Source organism: Taeniopygia guttata, chromosome 5, assembly GCF_048771995.1.
Source record: "Taeniopygia guttata chromosome 5, bTaeGut7.mat, whole genome shotgun sequence".
NCBI lineage: Eukaryota > Metazoa > Chordata > Aves > Passeriformes > Estrildidae > Taeniopygia > Taeniopygia guttata.
Genome location: NC_133030.1, coordinates 58,532,025 through 58,551,076, shown reverse-complemented (window position 1 = coordinate 58,551,076; position 19,052 = coordinate 58,532,025). Strand labels below are relative to the sequence as shown.

Sequence of the window (19,052 nt, the reverse complement as noted above, 5' to 3'; positions counted from 1 at the left end):
ATTGCATTTGTGAAGTGTGAGCTGAAAAATAATAGATTAATGGATTTATACTTGCACAGAAAAGAAAGGCCTTACACAGGGAGTTTTATTCAGTATTTTAGAAGCTATTTATTTATTTATTCATTTATTTGAGGAGCCCTTTTGTTCAAGCCAAGGCAAAAACCTAATAAATAAAATCAGTGCTGTCTCCATTGCAAAACTGCTACGAAATTGTTACTGACCATTTCTAGATGGGTCAAAATGGATCCCATTTTGGGCAGAGCCAGACAATTCCCACTTGAATGAATGCTTAAGCTCTGCCTGTGCCTTATGAGCCCAGGGAGAGCCACTGATAAGATCCCAATGAACAGGCAGAAGTTCTCTTTCCCCAGCCATGGCTTTGGGTGCATTCCTACCAGCATTCCCAGTCTGACAGAAGTAAGGTTTAGGGAATGGGAAGTCTGGGGTAGAAACTCATTTTATACCTTCAAGTCATACTGTGCTGTTGCTAAAATGTCTGGTGTTTAGCTCCAGGAAACAATGACAGAATTAATCATCTCAGTTTTTTAACATCTCCCCATTTTCTTGAAGTTTTCAGGTTGAAAAAAGAAAAAAATCATAGATCCACACAGCTGGGAGGGGTGTGAGGTAACACAACACACCTCTGTCCCCACTTTCTGTGTGAATGGTAAAAACTTCCTTAACTGCAAATCAAAAATGAAATGGCAATGTTCCTTCCCATTGCACCATGCACATTCCCTCCTTTTCCTCTGCAGTGGGAAGAGATCAAAAGCATCAATTTTAATCAATGAGGGGAGGTAAACACAAAATGCTTATTTTTTAATATTTACGAGATTAAAAATAGCAAACATTCAATTTATTTTTTATTATGTCCTGTGTAAGCAATGGTGCCTCAAACTGGTATTAGCAGACAGCATGCAGAATTCTTTCTGTGTCAACCAAGGAGAATATCTTAATTATGAGAGCTTTCTAAACAAGAAAATACTTTTAATTCACAGAAAGCACAATAGCAAACAATCATCAATCTGGATCTTCACTCTAACACAGCCAGTCATATTTTTGTCTCCCTGTGGACCTGCCCATCCCTGACATTCCTGTTTAATGACCTTTCCACACACAGACAAATCACCCAGACTGCACTGCCTGCCTGAGGAAGGGACGCTCACACCTTTCACTGGGGTACCTCAGCTGGGTGCCTTTAGTATCAGCTGCTGAGTCTCTGTGTGCAGAAAGCATCACACCAGCACACAGGATTTTTTTTTTTTTTCTGCAGCCAGACAATGCTGTTCAAAGATCCTTGAATGAGAAGTATGCTAAATTGCCTTGCATTCCTCAATAAAAACCAGCAGACAAACAACATAAAATGACCTTTTGATTTTGATTTAGATATAGGCAGGGAAGTTACACATACAGGAAAAGAATAAGTGTACCTCTGTAATGCCAAAGGATTATCAGAACTGGGTTCAGTCCTGCTTTTAACAGAGCTGGTGATTTGTCTCTTGCTCCTACAGAAGCATGGTCAGGATGTCTGAGGAAGGTATTTAACTCAGAGATTATATCCAGAATAGAATATTGGCCTGCTGATACCCTGGGGGATTTATGTGGCTCTGAAACACTGCTAGAGATGAGAGTGCACTGGCTGATCTCTGCATCTGCCTGCAGTCTGAAGGCAAAACGTGCTCACCCAGACTGTGCTGTGAATCCATAGCACCCCAAACCTCCCAAAGATCCCACGGGATATTCAGTGCCCTGGGTCTGGGAGAGGAGAGGAGAGGAGAGGAGAGGAGAGGAGAGGAGAGGACCTAAAATCATCACCTAATTCAACTGCCTGACCACTTCAGGGCTGATCAAAGTTACATGATCTTAAGGGCAATGTCCAAATGCCTCTTAAACACTGACAGGCTGAGGGTATCGACCATCTCTCTAGGAAGCCCATTCCAGTGTTTGACCATCCACAGTAAACAAATGCTTCCTAATTTCCAGAAAACCTTTCCTGGAGCAGCTCTGAACCATCCCCACACATCCTGCCACTGGACCCCAGGGAGAAAAGATCAGTAGTTCTCTCTCTCCTCCTCAAGCAGCAGCAGGGGGAAATGAGGTCACCCCTCAGCCTCCTTTTCTCCACCCTAGAAAAGCCCAAAGTGCTCAGCTGCTCCCCACACTCCTTCCAGCCCTTTCACCAGCTTTGTTGCCCTGGATGCATTCAAGAGTTTCACACTTTGCACCAAGTTCTGCACTCAGGCACAAGAGCAGCCACAGCCAAGCAAGAGAAAACCTCTGTGCTCCCTCTGCTCCTCCAGGGAGGGGATTCAGAGGTGCCACAGCACCTCATTTCCCACGGTCAGGATGACCTGAAGAGTGCCCAGAAGAGATGACCTGAAGAAGAGATGAGTGTATGGGAAATGAAGAAGTGGCAGAAAGGAGAGGGAAAGGAGTGAGGCACAGGGAAAAGAGTCCAGCTCACAGCTAAAGTGGGACAGCAAACCCACAGCAGCTCCTGCAGCACTCACTCTGCTCCCACAGCTGTCCCAGGCTGTCTGGCAGGGGCTGAACTTGAAGCAGTTCTCCCTTTCAATTTTTATGCTGCTCTTCTACCTAGCAAAGTCACACACAGTCCTGCAAGGACTCACCTCCTTGCTTTGAATGCCTTAAATTCAAATCCCCACATCCCTGAAGAGGGGCAAAGACACAAGGAATTGCTCAGGGGAGCAGGAGATGGGAAGGAAGAGCTGCAGAAAAAACTCTCACCTCAGATCTGTAATTCTCACTTGGAAGGATCTATGGGGCTCTCAATGGCAGAAGGTGGAGAATGGCCTTTGCTGGGCTGTCTGTAACCACACAGCTACAAATACACAGGGAATTGCTGCATTATCTGTACTGATAAATTCCTCACATGGCCTTGGATTGCTCAGATCCCTCAGCAGTTTCTCCAGAAATTTCCAGCCCAGGACCACCAACCAACAATTTGGACAGGGTCACTTTATTTGAAGGCTTGGAGTTGGTTCTTCTCACCCATTTGATCTATAAGTGTAGACACCATCAGAAAGTGGTATTAGATATAAATCAGTGGAATAGTCCTTTAGGAAATATTGCAATTGAGTATTAACATATCTGGAGTGAGCAATGAATGCAATAAAGCTAAACAATAAAAATCTCCAAAAATTTTCCAAGGTGAAAGTCTTTCCAAGCATAAGGGCAGCTGCAAAGTCTCCTAAGGTGTGAACAAAATAAAACTAAAAATTATTTTTGAAGGTGTAACTTACTTGCTTGGTAATCACATTAAAAAGTTGCTTAAGATAAACTATAGCTATAGGACTTATTTTTTTTGGGACATGTTCATATAAAAGAAAAAAAAAAACAAAAACTCAAAGAGCCAAAGACCAGCTAGGGAGAGAAAAGGCCTGAGACAAGGGCAATGCTCTGACCCCTTTCCATGTAGGCAAGTCCCTCCCCAGGACTGGTGGGGACTGTGTGTAAGCACCAGCTGGTGAGGTGCAAACAGCTCTGAACTGAGCTCCTGCAATTGTGAGTAGCTTAATTCAGAGCTCAAAATGTGTGAATGTCCCCAGGGTCACCAGAACACAAGAGACCTTCAGGGGCAAGGGCTGATAGCTGAACAAGGCTCTCTGCCTCTGGCATTCTGCATCAGGACTGTCACTAGTACAGGACACCATTGGGAGGGTCTTGAAAATGAAAATAGGGATGGTGAATGAACCTTGGGACAACCTTCACTTTTAGGACACGTGAATGCAGAATCCAACTTGAAATAAAGCTTTTCTAAGAACCACGTGACAAAGAACTGATGAGTGATTCAGTCAAGAAACCATATGTGATGCATTAAAACCTCAAGCAAGAAGAGGAAGGTAATTTAAAAAGAAATTATTCTAATCTGAAGGAAAAAAGGAAAATAGGACATGTGTGTTAACACAGTCTGATGGCCTCGCCTGCTAAAAAGCCCCAGAGATTCCGTGTGCTGGAGGTATTAGATAACTTCAGTTGCTCACAGTGTTGTCTCTGGCTTTAAGAGCATCACAGGGAAAAAAAAAACCCTGAGCTCCCCAAATGGGATTTTGCTGCCTTAAAGGCATTCATCACATCTCCTCGGCTCACTCTCAGCACACCTTCCAGGAGCAAAGGCACCAGGGGTCAGGCAGGAACAATTGTCCTCCTCCCTGGCTGCTCCTGACTCATTCCTTTAACCCAGCTCGTTCTGGCTAGGGCAGAAAGCAGCAGGATGTGACTGAGTGCCTTAAAAGCTGTGGCTGAAATCTTTGCTGTCCGGAAGCACAGAAGAATTTGAGCTGTGATTTCAGGAGGGCCAAGGTTTCATCTGGATTTTTCCCCGCGCTGGCACAGACTGTGCTGGGCTCGCAGAGGTGGCACATTAGCAAATGGAAGCAATGATGAGAAAAGGAGGGAAAAAAACCCAAAATGTGGCTGGAGCAGGGAGGTAGGTAGGGCAGCACTTTTCCAGGACAGACATCCTTATTCTGGCTCCTGGAAATAAACACAGCACAGCACAAGTGCAGGAATGAGGTCAAGATGTAGGCACAGACAGTAGCAGGGGATCAAGACCACCCAAGACCCTCAAAGCCTTCCAACCCAATGCCAGGAAGGTCTGGAAGAACTGACTGTGCATAATAACTATTTTGCATAGAAAATGAGAAATTTATCTCCAGGATGGGAAAACCTATCTATAAACTTTGTGCTCCCACAAAGCCTGGGCATGTGTGCATCCCACAGCCACAGCTGGAGCAACTGGACCCAGGACTGGTGATCTGTCTTCCTCACCCTTCTTTTGCTTGTTTGCTTGCTTTCATTGATCTCTCTCTCTGCTCCCTTTCACCCCACTCCTGTCTCCAAAACCCACTGCTGCGTGCTTACACAAGGAGAGCAGGGATTAACTCATAAAAATTCCCACACCAAGTGCGTAATTTACTAATGAAACTTTGCAACCATTTGCAGACCCCCTGACTTCTGTTGTTCCTTTTCACCTAAGATTTCCACCCTGGGTCCTAACTTGACAACTGGATGCCACAGAGCCTCCTAAAAATCAGTCATGACTCCCTTCCTCAGGCCAAGCTCCATGGCTCAAGCTTGCAGAGAGGGCCCCTCCAGCTGTGTGAAATCTTGAGAGGCACTTAATGAATTAGATATTATTAATATTCTCTTCCAGCATCAGAAGGCAGTAATTAACTCTTTGAAGACTTATCCCAAACCCTGCTTTATTACTCAATTCTCAGAGGCAGCTATGTAATCTCATTGTGATTTTAAAGACTATCTTTTCAGAATAATTATTTTCCTTGATTGAAAAAAAAAATAGGCTCAAAGTCCTGGTACTGCCTTGGAGTGTGCATTAGTGATGTCAGACATACTGTAAAGATATCAGAGCACGAAACATGATATGCTGCAATACTTTTGCTGAGCAGATGCCTTAAGGAGGTCATTCAACATGCCAGGCTCTAAATGCTATTTGGGAGTGAGAAAACATTATTTTCCCACTTCAACAAGACTTTCGCCTGCCTTTCATGTGGAAATAACCTTTTGTGCTCAGTGCTGTTATTAATTTATTAGCCTTTTGAACGTCTAAATGTTTTGCAGTCTGTGGACTGCATCGAAGCGCTGGCTGAGGGACAGGGCAGCACAAACATATGGTGTGTGCACCCAAATCCATGGATGTGTGTTTCAAAGAGCAGATCTGGTGCAGGAACATTTCAGCCTATGTATTTTTGACAGTGATAACAGCCATTTTCTCAGGCACAAACCCCCAAGGAGTTTATTTAAGTTATAATTAAATGTCAAACCTTATGAGTGATGACTATGTAGAAAAAGTGCTAAGTATATATTTCTATAGAAATCAATTAAAGGAGACAATGATTTTCTTTCCATTTAGGTTACATGACTCCAGCACAAGTGCTGCAGCACAGTGCAGCTGTCAGCCCAGCCTCACTGCCTGAACAATTTGCTTTCTGTTCACCTGGTGGGACCATCCTGGACAGCACCGATTTTCCTCAGGGGTGAACGCACCGCCAAACACTTCTGTGATTCCCAACAGGGAATCACGTATCCTTCCAGCAGATAGGAGGTTTGAAACAATCCCCTGAATATCTTTATGTAACAGGACTTGGATTGTGTCCCTGGTGTTGAATGTAGCATGATCTATTTTGTGCCCAGGAACAAAGCACAGAATTTCTGCAAAGGAATCTCTGGCTCAGCGCATCTGACTGCAATGCCAGGCTGCTTCCAAAGCAGTTATTGACTGAAGCTGCAGGAGAGGGGTGGAGTTCAGCTGATGTACATGAGGTATTTAAAAGTTCATGATCATGGACTCTGTGAAATCAAAAGGTGTCAAAGAGCACCCTGGGTCGCGGGGTGGCTTCGTATGGTGGAAAAACTTCTCCTCCAACCCATGTTTCCAAAGAAAGGCTCAGTAGTCTCTTGTTGTTTGGTCTCATGGTTGTTTATTGCAAGTTATCTAACATATTTTCTTCTTGGGCTGCCGTGGTTTGCTCACAGCTCAGGCAGAGGCACACACACACCCTGACATCCTCTCTGACTCCCGACTGCTTCTTCTCCCCCTGCCCAGGGCTGCTGCTGTCTTTTATATGGTACATTACGTGTTACATGTTTACAGTTTTCCCCCAATACCTACTACCTATATTAAATGGTGCTTTTCTACTCTAAACCAATCTGTGAGTGCCAACATCACCAAGAACATGGAGGTAAGGAAGGAGAAAGAGGAAGGACAGGACCGGCCAAAACCCCTCCATCTTAAAACCTCTGACCCCCATGTACAAAACCAAAACCCCCCTGTACAAGCATTAAAACCCCCCTGTACAGCACTAAAAAATTCTTCCCTCTACTTTGTAACTACTTCTACTATAATATCTAAACTTTTGTGACTTCTTGTTCTTCCTGCAAGGTTGGTAACTCATTCCATGGCTCAAACCCAAAATCACAGCTGTTTCCAGCTGCCTGCCAGGGTCTCAAATGCTCCTCACCAGGGCCTGGAACCTCCAAAAAATGTCTGAGGGACATTTTGAGTTCCCACAAAAAGGGGATGGTTTTCCCATCCCAGACTGGGCACCAAAGAGGTGCCAGGCGATTTCCTCCCAGAGGAAACATCCTTCATGGGCTATGAAGGTGATTGGTGACTACCCTGGACACCATCACCCAATTCTTAGTGAAATGAACTCCACTCTGCATGCTCCACATTGACATGACCCTTCTTTGTCTCTTTCTCCACTCTCAGTACTGCCCACACATTCCCCCAAACATTATTTCCTTTCCTTCTGCAAAATCTAACGTTTCTTTAGGAATGGTGCTCCTTCTCACTGGGAGTCACTGCCCCCATGCCAAAGTCCATGTACCTGACACTGAGCTAAACAGCAGGTATCTCTATTGGCAACTTGAGTTCCCTGAGTTTTTCCACCTGGATGATTCACCATGCCAGGGCCTGCAGGGAAACCAATTTTCCTTAACAAAGGTGTGTGAGAGAGAAGAAATTCTGTGACAGCTCAGCCAGGGGGCTACTCCCCATATGCATCCCTGGACTGCAGAGCTGAACTCCAGCACACTGCCCTGTCAGGAATAGACATGTCCATGTATTTCTCAGGAAGGCAGCTGGAGTGACAGATTCACAGTTTTAAGAAGGAAAGAATACATTTTGGGACAATATATGTGGCATTATCTTGTCCCATGAAATCAGCATCAGCAATGCCTGAGCAGAGTTGTCATTGCAGGGCTGTAGCTGGTGAGATGGCAAGGGGGGGAAATGTTGAAATCAAGGCTTGGAGCACTTCTTTTCAACAGAGAAGTGATAAGCTAGAAACCACGAACCAGCTCCCAAGCCCCAAAGCCCTCCTTCAGGTCTGAATTGGAACTAACAACCTCGAGTCAGAGGTAAGCTGACAAGCTGGAACCAAACCTGATTATAACTCAGTTCTTTCAGGCTCCAGCACAGACAGAGGGGCACTGCAATCCCATTGCATCTGCTTCTTGCCATGGGTATTTTGTGCCATTCTTGGGGTATTAATGAGCACAAGCGATGCACAGAAATTGAAATCTTTGAGAGCAGCTCCAGCGGCTAGAGAGAAGCTAGACTTAAGAAAATAAAATTGTAGTTTTGTTGAACTCCTCTTACTGCATCAACTGAAATTGTCTTGTGAAATACCGAGGTAGCCTTGGTACATTATCAGGTGAGATACCCAAGGTACAGCTGCAGAAAAACGTGTTTCAGCAACTAGAGGATCACAGCTAATGCTCAGCAATCTATAAATCATTGTTATGGGATTTCTCTATGCAAATGAAATTTATATAACCCTCATCAATTGTAAAAAAAAAAACCCATAAAGATGAAATTTTGCAGCCTCAATGTGAACTAAAGGATCCCTTAACCTGTTTTCAAGATATGTCTTCATAGCTAATTAATTTTTAGATGGAGTGTTCTTTGAAAGAACTAATGGATAGTGAGCATTGCTGATTGATTATAAAATGAGCAGGAGGGTTTAAGAAGTGAGCTGTGAATGTAAAATCTATCCAGCTTTATTAACTTCACCATATTAAAATTCTAGACTATGCAACTTCATAGTCATAGAAGCAGGTATTAATACAGTACCTTTGATGAGTGTATTTTATTTATTTAACATCAATAAATTTCTCTTAGTTGGTCTATAGCATGGAGATCTATCAGATTGCCCTCTCAAGTGTATCTTAGAGACTTCAACTTTGAGAAATCCAGAATCTGGATTCTATAAAATAAAACTTTATACATTTATGTGACGGGGTGGAAAAAAAAAAACAACAAAATGAAAACCAGCAGCTATGAAGAAAAGGAAAAAAAATGCAATTCATATGTCATCCTGCTAGGACTGCTCTCCAGAGCTGCAAATCTACAGGTAACTTTTATTGAGCCATCATTACCAACAGTGACAACAGCATTTATCGAAAGGCCACTCAATCTGTGATGACCTGAAAACATCAGTAGGAAATGGGAGGTTGTTAAACACTGCAAGCACCTGCAGGACTGTGCTGTCTCCTGGTGAGAGGAAGGGGAAAACAAAGAGCTTACCCTCTTCCTCAGATTGCAGGTGAGCGTGAGGTTCCTGGAGAAGGAGTTGGCAAAAGCAGTGTAAAAGTCCAGCACTTTCAGCAAGGCTTCTCGCTTAATTATATGCAAATCGCAGTAGGTCAGAGCCCGAACGTTGGCACATGCATGGGCCAGGCTGGTTTCCTTCCAGAAGATATCACCAAACACATCACCTTTACCTGAAAAACAGCAGGGCAGATTTGTTAAAAGGTAATGCTCAGGCAGAGTTTCTCACATGATTTTTTCACAGCCTGTCTTATGCTCCCAATTATCCCAACGCAAGCTCCCAACCATGAAAACTAACAAGGGTAAAAGTTTCAAAATTAGCTGAGGTACTTGAGCATCCTTAGCAGTAGCCCCAGGTTTTTAAGGTATTTATAGATTGTTCTGTGAAGTGTCACAAAGCATAAGAGCCAGATTGTAAAGGTCTCCTTGTAGCTGAGGATTCAAGTAATGGATTTTTCAAAGGCTACCGAATATAATGAGCACTTAACTAATGTTCAGGTGATTGAATACTTCAGGTGTCTGTTCCCAGGTGATTTAGGAGTCCTGGTCTTACAAAAACCTTCTGACATCTAGGTTCTTTCATCCTTGTGGCTCTACAGTGAGGGGCAGGAGCCAACTTCCAGGGCACAAGGACCACATTTTAAAGGACTTTTAAACATCTTTAATTCAGTGTAAGTGATAGCACTCCTTCTGGAAAGAACACCAAAAGCCTCACTGAGACTTCTAACTTTTACATAACTACCTCTAAATCTTAAATACGTCCAAAAGTATAGTTCTAAACACAAATTCTAAACCAAATTCATCCATTCAAATAGAGGCTTAGACTTAAGTCTGTATTTTAATGTTTGCTGAGTAAGAGAGGGTTTGACACCTAAGACACCTACACGTATAAATACCCTCAACCAGAGGGGAAAATTCCACCTGAAGGCTACTGCTGCAATGTAGCAGAGCAGCTGCTTGAGGACTGGACTAGCTGTACTCCAGTGCCACAGACAGAAGACTTCCAGAAGACTGGGAGTGCTCTGACTTAGCCCAGTTTCCTTTCCTCTGCAAGGAATCCACACCCCCTAAACCTGTGCTAGACACCCAAGCAGGAGAAGAGGATGAGGACACCAGATTCAAAATCCCACTTCTGACCCAACCAGAACCCCAGCATGGGTGCAGATTGGAGATATGCTTTCAGGTTTGGACCTTCTGGTTGTTCTGAGACGAGGCAACAGAAAACACACTGAAACATTCCAAAGTTGCCTCTTGCTGCCTGGGTTTGGCCAGGACCTTGGTGTGTGGTTTGTGGCTGACACCTCAGATCCTGAAGCAGAAACTGTGGTACAAAGTTTATTTTTTGTTTTAGACCCCCAGAGATATCCCAGCTCTGTATTTTAGCAGTTATTAAAAGGGAACTCAAATCAGTCAGCCAGTGGCTATTGATTTCAGGCACCTTGAGCAGCCCCTTGGTGAAGGTTAGGGATGTTACAGTTCTGGCATAAAAAAGGTCATGAATTTTAGTATTTCCTCTTGTAAGAGCTTTTAACATTTTGCTCCACTCTGTTGTGGAAACACAGAGGGGTAATCTATCCAACCTTATTACTTTTAGGGGTCAGAGGCTCTATTTCTCTATTTCCATTTCTGCTTTTGGTATTGTATCCAGTGAAACATATCTAACATTTCTCAGGCAGAGTGAAATAAAATGTGCAAGTCCTTGTCTTCCCTTCTCTGTTTTTATTTTCTAAAAAATATCTCTATAATAGAATCATCCCTTAGAAAGGTTATAAATGAATCTCATTGAGCTGCTTTTGATTCTACATATTTTTATGTAATTAAATTTAACTACAATACATAACACAGATGGTATAATTTATAAAACAAGGTGCTTTAAAATGTTTCCCTTAATACAGAGCATTTTCTAGTAACATTATAATTTATCCAATGTACTGTTTTGAAATTACCTTTTGCAGTTAATTGTCCTTGTCTCTGCTTAGAGTTCAAACCCCAGTTTACAGACATGCTCAACTTAGTTACATAATTTATAGCAAACAGTCCATCTCTGAAATGCAGAAAATTGCTTAATGGATTTGCTCTCTGAGGTGGACACAGGGCAGAGCTGAATCCTACTTTCAGAGCAGAGTGCAGTTAAAAGACAGTGGTTTTACCACTGAAATGTGAGCAAGCCACTTGTTCTCATTTCAAATTTAGGATAATACGTGGTTAATTTAACCAAGAGGTTGAAAGCAGTGGATGCTCAGCTCGAAACTCAGGACAGCAGTGTATTACAGAGTTATCTGTATATAGACCATGGATAAATGAAATAATATTCATAAGCTTGAGAAGATCTTGTTGTCCTTCAGTGTGGCAGGGATGTGGGACTGCACTGGCTGGGACTTAAAGGCTGGGACAAAAGGAACTGAATTCATTCACTCTCCCATGAGCCATCACTCAGTGGATTTGAAGGGTGAAACTCTAAACTCCTCTTACATTATGGTTTCAGAAAATACAAAATCTTGGAAGCCTTTAAGGGATCTTGAATTTGACGTTCCCCACACACACTTCTGAGCTTGTCTGCTGGTTATAAATGTGCTAAGGAATGTACAGAATGAAAACAAAACCTACCAGATTCTCCAAAACAACGCCTCTTTCTTCATAAATACAGAGATTAATGTACTATACTTTATCCCTATTAACTGTAGTTCACTGTGTATAGGGAGGAAATTATTCACTCAGGACAATATCAGAAGTTAGGAAAAAATTCTTTACTTGGCGTGTGGGGAGGCACTGAACAGGGTGCTCAGAGCAGCTGTGGGTGCCCCATCCCTGAAATGCTCAGGGCCAGGCTGGATGAGGCTTTGAGCAACTTGGTCTAGTGGAAGATGTCCCAGCCCATTCCATGATTCTGAGGGTAATTTTACACATTGGAACTAAATAAAAACAAAATGTTCAGGATTGCAAACCAGAAAATTTAACTGGCTAGGTCTGGCACAGCTACCCAGAGACACACGAGTATTTTTCACTTGCAGGGGATTTTCAGAGCTCTAGGGAAAATGCTGCTGGGGCTGAGCTGGGAATGCAAAGGTGTTGATGCAGCCTGCATAATTTCCAAAGATTCTCTGGAGGTCTATTGAGGCCTTAGTACATTCCCTCCCAAATCTGCCCCGTCCTGAGTCTTGACACCTCCTGAATGGAGGCAAAGCTCTGGGAAACCCTCCTGCCCCTGCTCACAGTGCCCGAAGCATCGCTGGAAGAAGGAATTCTCTAAATTAGAATGCAAGGGAACTACTTGCATGCATTTTACACACAACACAGAATCATAAATCTTTTGGGTTGGAAAAGGCCTCTAAGATCAAGTCCAACCCTTAACCCAGCAATGCTAAATCCACACTAAAACATGCCACTAAACAACACATCTACAGAATTATAGAATCATTGGGTTGGAAAAGACCACTAAGATCATAAAAATTCAGATTTTTGCAACTGAAAGGAGCATAGACAGCAATGGGACATGTGAAAGGTGTTGGTGGCAGGCATAATTTTTGCTGAAATACATACACTGCTATAATTCTAAATGCTATGTATGTGTGCCTGTACATAAAATATACATATTTATTAATGCATAATCACATAAACATATTTAGGGGCAATCATACAGTATGCAGCTGTATAACAGGTAAGGATATTTCTATGCACTGTTCTATTTTCTATATTCTGATAATCTTGCCAAACAGATTTGGGGGGACAGATGTTCTCTGCAGCCTTACACCATGGACTGACCTGCCAATTTGCCAGACAGGAGTTCATGCCTGGACCTTTCAGGTAGAAAAATTCTTAAGGGCTTTATGGAACCACCCAGGAGCTTGCAGATGTAATGAAAAAGTGTTTGAACTCAGAAACACTCTGTTTAAACAACATCTCAGAATCCACATGTGTATTTATGTAGAGACAGAATTTATCCTCCTTCAGATGGGGACAGAAACTGAGCTAATAAATATCCTAGCCAACATAAGAGCTTGATGGATCCTTTGGAAGAAAGTTTAGGCAGGCAATAAAAGAATAAATTATTGGTGGGAAATAGCACTGGGTAAAAACACATAAAGGGCGACCAAGTCTACTTGAGGAGGTGTTTTTCTGTAGTCTTAGCTAATAAACCAGCAACTCTTTAACTATTTTAAAATATCTCCAAAGCCTCATCAGTCATGCTAGCACGAGTCAGACATGATGAATGATGTTGGCTTTCCATCAGGATGCACTCAAATCTTACACTGCTCATGAAAAGCAAAGGCTGATGTTGTTTGAAGATCAGTAAAACTGTATCACAGAGAGAAAATATTCGTAAGTGCCAAATATCATGAAGTGATGGCAGCATGCACACAAATGGAGGCCATAATTACATATATTGGTGTCTATATTAATACAAATACATATTTCTGTGTATCTGCAGTGAAACCTCCTGCTGCAGGACAGACATGTCCCAAACTGATGTAGAAACCCAATGAGCAGAGAGTGAATCAGCTCTGTCACCCAGAGCAGCTCCGTGATGGGTCACTGAGCAGTTCTGCATCTCCTTACCATGGCACACTGGGACTGGTTGCACAGGTTTACTAAAGGATGCAATGTATTCATGGAATAAAATCCATCTGTAGCTACTAAACACAAAAGATTTCCCTCTGGGTGAACTACAGTCCAGTGGAGGGTTGGAAACATTCTGGAGAAGCATCAGAGTCTCCTTACTTCACCTTCCTACTTTCTCCTGCACATCTGCTATTGACCACGTTTGGAGACAGGCTGCTGGGCTGGCTGGATTTCTGGGTGTCCCAGTTTGAGACAAATTTGGGAAGAAAGAAATTTGGGAAAAATAGGGGATACCAGACCACAAAGTCACCCCAAGACATTTGGCTTAGCTGAAATGGTTGTTTCTACCTAAAGAGGGTATCTGGAGAAGGTGGGGGTGATGCAGTGGTGCAAATCCCTCTGGTACAGTTCCCATCTGGGACATCACTGCCAGAACAGCCCGAGATGTGCAGAGATGATTCTAAACTGTGAGAGAGGTCTTCTTTCCCCTGTGAATGTTTTAGCCTCAGCTTTTTCTGGGGCATCCAGAAGGGCCAGAACTTCCTTGAAAATCAGATCAGAGCTGACCACTGAGCTGCATATAAACCCACTTCTATGTGGCAGAATGACAGGAGAAAACAGCATTTTCAGCCTCTGAGGCATTGTCAAGACAGCCAGTAAAGCAGCAATGACAAGAGACTGTGCCAAAACCCTGGTCCATGCTGGCAAAGGTACTTTGCATTATTTAACGCAGTGCAACCCTCCCCATCTGCACCTGGAAACAAAAAGGAATTACCTTTCTTCCACCATTCAGGACTGTTGCAAGCAGGGCCCAAAGCCCAGAAAGGTTTCTCTCCTTATCTCTCTAATTTCTAGTGCAAGTATCATCACTGCCTCACATCCTCTAGAAGCCCCAGCTCCTGAAGACAGATTATTTCCATTTTGATTTTATATAGAAATAGGTTTCTGTCCTTCCTGACTGAGGAAATAAACCTGAAAGCATGACCATTCCTACCACCTTGAAAACTTGTAGAGCAAATCAGATTGCCTCAAACTGTTAGTCTGGTCTGATTTAAAAGAACTGTACCACATGATTTTAAAATAATTTTCTTATTCTTGGGCTGGCAAGACTTTCAAATTTTGGCAGCAAAGCATGCAAGTCTAATTCAAAAACATATCAATTCAGAGAAAGGAATCTTTCTGACTCTGGAGGCTGTGGATCAAATCTGTAACACACTAGCTGGCACTAAATTAAGACTGATGTTTCTTATCAGAATTAACTATCATGCAGAGACACAAAAATATATTAAATTTACAAAACAATATGAAAAATTCAGGTTTGTCAGCAAGAACTAATGAACAAACATCAGTAGGACTAAATCTTACAATGGTACTGCAGGTGTCAACCCAGACCTGCAGGATCTGACTGATTCCAAGGCACTTAAGAAGAACTGCACATTGCAGACCAGCAAATCACACTCGTTTTCAGACCAGTAACCCTTCAGATATTTCGCAAAATACTTTCAGATTCAGCACTTAAAACCCAGCCTAAATCACAATAATTATTTAAGTTCTGCAAGCTGAAAAAATTCAACCCTTTCCTCTATGAATCATTTTCCTCTTAGTTAATTTAGAGCTTTAACTCATTGGAACACAGGGGATTTTTCCTATGGATGAAATAGGACACAGCCTGTTCTGTAATATGCTACCAGGTGCATGCTACTAACCTGGGGAAATGTTCACAATTAGTCTGCCTTGGTCGACTTCACATGGAAAACAGCACAAAAGTTCAAGTATAAATTAACACGAGCTGATTTGACACAGGGGCCAATTCTGCCACCCTCATTCCACTTGAGAAGAAACCCAAACTGCAACTAAAGACATTAAAACCAAGCAATTAGCCACTAACACTGTGAGATGGAACTGGACTAGCAGGTTTTCATGTCACAAAGTGCACCACATGCTCAGTCAGTCTTGTCCTGCACAAAGCACATGCCCGGCTGCCCAGGCATGGAAATTCAAAGTGCTGATGCGTGGATACCAAATATCATCTTGCTAATGCCCATGGATGAGAGCTATGGAGCTCCTGGGATTCCTGCTCACCCAAATGGGAGCTGTTACTTGATCTTCCTCTAAAAAACTTTTCTCTGTGTGATTTGGTGGGAGACTCAACCATCTGACCTCCAAACACAGGCAGCATTAAGAGCGGAAATAGACTCATCCCTATTTTCATACCAAACTCAAGAAACTTGCTTTACTCCTCTGATACTGCATCATATCCCCTTCCCAGATAAAAAAATTTGGAAATAATTAATGAGTCAGACCTTTAATAAGGTCTGGTTGTCTAATAACAATTAACAGTGTGTTACTCTGGAATGATATGCAGAACATGCTGAGAATTAACATGTAATACATAAAGGCAAACAGCTGAATACTATGGGATCAGGACCCTAAGTGTGGCTGAAACATGAACTATTAAATTTATATTCATTCTGACCTGAATATCATACTGAGTTCACTCAGCAGCAATCCCCACCAGGATTTCACTGCTCAATATATTTTTATCGCTATGCAGCTTGAGCAATATTTTTGATCAATTCCTACAATCAACATCTGAACGCAGCAGACCATTATTTTTCTGCTGAAAAAACACCTTCTTTAAAGCTTGTTAATCAATATGCCCAGTTTAAGTTACTGCACAACTTAAACAGCCAGCTGTGCAAGTAGCAGGAGCTGGAAAGCAACTTTCAGAGCCACTTGGTTGGCATTGCCACCGATGTGTAACTCCTCATTGGGAGCAAATTCAGGTTAATTGCAGCAGGGTGAATTATGAGGTGCCCTCTGGTAGCTGATGCCTCTTTTCATTAGCTTGGGGACTCCAAACCCCTGGTTCTCCCTGAGATCCTTTGCTGTAACACCTCCCCGTGCAGAGCAGTAGCAGTTAAATTGTTTACTCCTGCTTGAGACGCTGGAAAATTACTGACGTGCCTTGTCAGGGTCACCTCGCTTGCTGGGAAAGTTTGGATAATTAGAGACAAGACTGTTTGCCCTTCTCCATTCTCCTGGCAACTGGAGATGAGTTATGTTAAAATGTCTGTGTCTCCTTTTCCCCAGTGTAGCAGCACCCTGCACATGGAGTGCTCCCTGCTACAGCCAGGACCTGCAAAAGGTGGGACACTGCCCTCGAGAAGGGGAGGTAACTAATGAGGGGAACATAATGGGGCACCTGGATATCTCCTTTAATGAGTCCTAAAAACTGCAATTGGAGTCATTCTCTTACTGTTAGTGTTTCTGTAATGCTGATTGCTGCAGCGGCTGGGCATTTAATTATCCACAAATGAGAACAAAATCAAATCTGGGGGAACCAAATGTCACAGTGCTGCAAGTTGCCCTGTCAATCACCAGGCTTCACCTGATTTCAAGCACAGAGAACACCAAAGCTGCTGAAAAAAAGGATGGTTGCTCCATGAAGGTGGAAAAAAAAGAAAAGCACCTGGACAGGATGCCAAGTCTCTTGAGGGAAGCATTTCTGCAGGCAGGGAGGTTGGATGTGCCACCTCACCCTGGTTGGAGGCAATGGAACACAATAAGGGAAGATGGACAAGCAGCAAAATCCATTGAGTGATTCATGCCAGGACCTGAGGGGGGATGAAGCCTTGCACTTTGGATGGAAGCACAAATGTCAGAGATGGGACATGATGGTTCTTAACCTGTTTTAATGTCCTTACCTGACTCACTTCTCCTGGATATTCCACATTTTAAAATACATCAAACCATCCATCTGTGGATGAGCATTGTTGAAAAAAAAAACAAAGCACCCTTCTCTCTCTTTCTCTTTCCTTAAGTAAGGCAAACAACACACTACTGTATTAAACCACATTGCACTATTATTTCCTCTGCAAGGAGCAGAGGCTGCAGACAGCATGTCCTGTTCATTCCTGCTCTCATAGAGGAAATTAATGAGGACAAGTTTCCAAAGGATACTTATTGCATTTCCTCTACTCTAGGTCACTGCTGGGTGGTGGAGAAGAGGGACAGACTGGCAGCACAATCCTGCAAGTTGACTTTCCCTGGGAAAACCAGAGTGGCAGCAGATGCTTGGAGAATTCAAAGCAGGTATTGAGGTTTTCCCATTAGTCAGTTTTTTTTAAACCTGGTCTCCCCCTTAGGCAGATTCATGTTCCTTATGCTTGAACTTCTCAAGGCAGAACAGATCAGTAAAAATTTTGTTTTTCACTGTCTGATCTGCAGTTGCTGTTCCAGGTGCCACAGCTGCCACTAGAAATGTCTTTGCAACTACATCTGGAAGAGATATTCTTCCACAAGTGAATTTTTAGGACTCAACATCCCATAATTACTCAGTTTACTATTCTGCTAAATAATCTGTCAGAGCATGAAAAAAACTCTTCAGTGTGTTCTAGGACTAGAGGAAGTAGTTTATCTTGGTTTAAGTTACATTTACAGGTTCTGCCAATCCCTGTAGTACATGATGAACACAGCTCTGAAGCATGGAAGTATTGAAGCCACTTTTGGTAATTAAAGGTAATTCATTTACCAGATATGGTTAAAAATCTTTCTGGTTAAATGAGGATTAACATAGATACTAGATTTAATACATCTAAAAGGTAGAAACAAAAAATTCTTACTGTTGTGTCATTCCAAAACACAATATTCATTAATAAATGCAATCAAGTTTTGCATGTAATCCAATAGTGATAGCTCTTAGTTCAGTAAATTACATACTTATTGTTTTCATTCTAAAAACCATTTATTTGTTTAAATACTGCTGCTACTTCCTCTTAAGCCTTTTGTTTTTTTAAATAATTTTAAGAAAATATAAGATATCATCACTGAGATTAATTATAAAAATTAAATAGTCCAGTGAACTGGAATACAAGGAATAATTTCCTATGGAAATTGTTGATTTTGGAGCTTTCATCATAATGCTTCACATCTGAATATGGAAACAGATTCATTCTTACACTAAAGCTCTCTTTTCTAAAACCTTACTGGACACTGGAATGCAGAAAGGTGCAGCAGGTATTTCCAAAGAGCATGGGTGTGAGTTTTCCTGAACTCATACTCCAGCTGGGAGAATCCAAGGGATGCCCTGGGGGAGCTGTTCCCATCCACACTCTGCCCAAGCCCACCCAGTCCCAGGCTCACACACATTTTTAGGGGAACATGTCAGGAGCCCTCTGGAGCCATCCTTAGAGAGAAGCAGCAGCACAGAGCTTCAGTGGGGTCTGGCAGCTGCCCTAAGACCAGGAACCCTCTGGATTTGCCCTCAGGGACTGACAGCTCCACCTTAAGAGAAGGCAAATATTCAGCAGGGTATGAGTTCTGCAATAAATGTGTCTATTTGAAACAGGCAAGACAGGCTCTGGGTAGTTTTTTTGCAGAGCTACCAGTTTTTCTT

The 19,052-nt window shown here is 42.6% G+C and overlaps 1 protein-coding gene across 1 annotated transcript in view; it reads right to left on the bottom strand.

Moving 5' to 3' along the window:
- KCNH5 (potassium voltage-gated channel subfamily H member 5) overlaps positions 1 to 19,052 on the bottom strand; it is a 160,341-nt gene that overhangs the window by 30,145 nt on the left and 111,144 nt on the right. Inside the window, exon 10 of the mRNA XM_030275155.4 lies at positions 9,071 to 9,267. Coding sequence (XP_030131015.1) covers positions 9,071 to 9,267 — 197 coding nt within the window. The remainder of the gene's footprint in view (positions 1 to 9,070; positions 9,268 to 19,052) is intronic.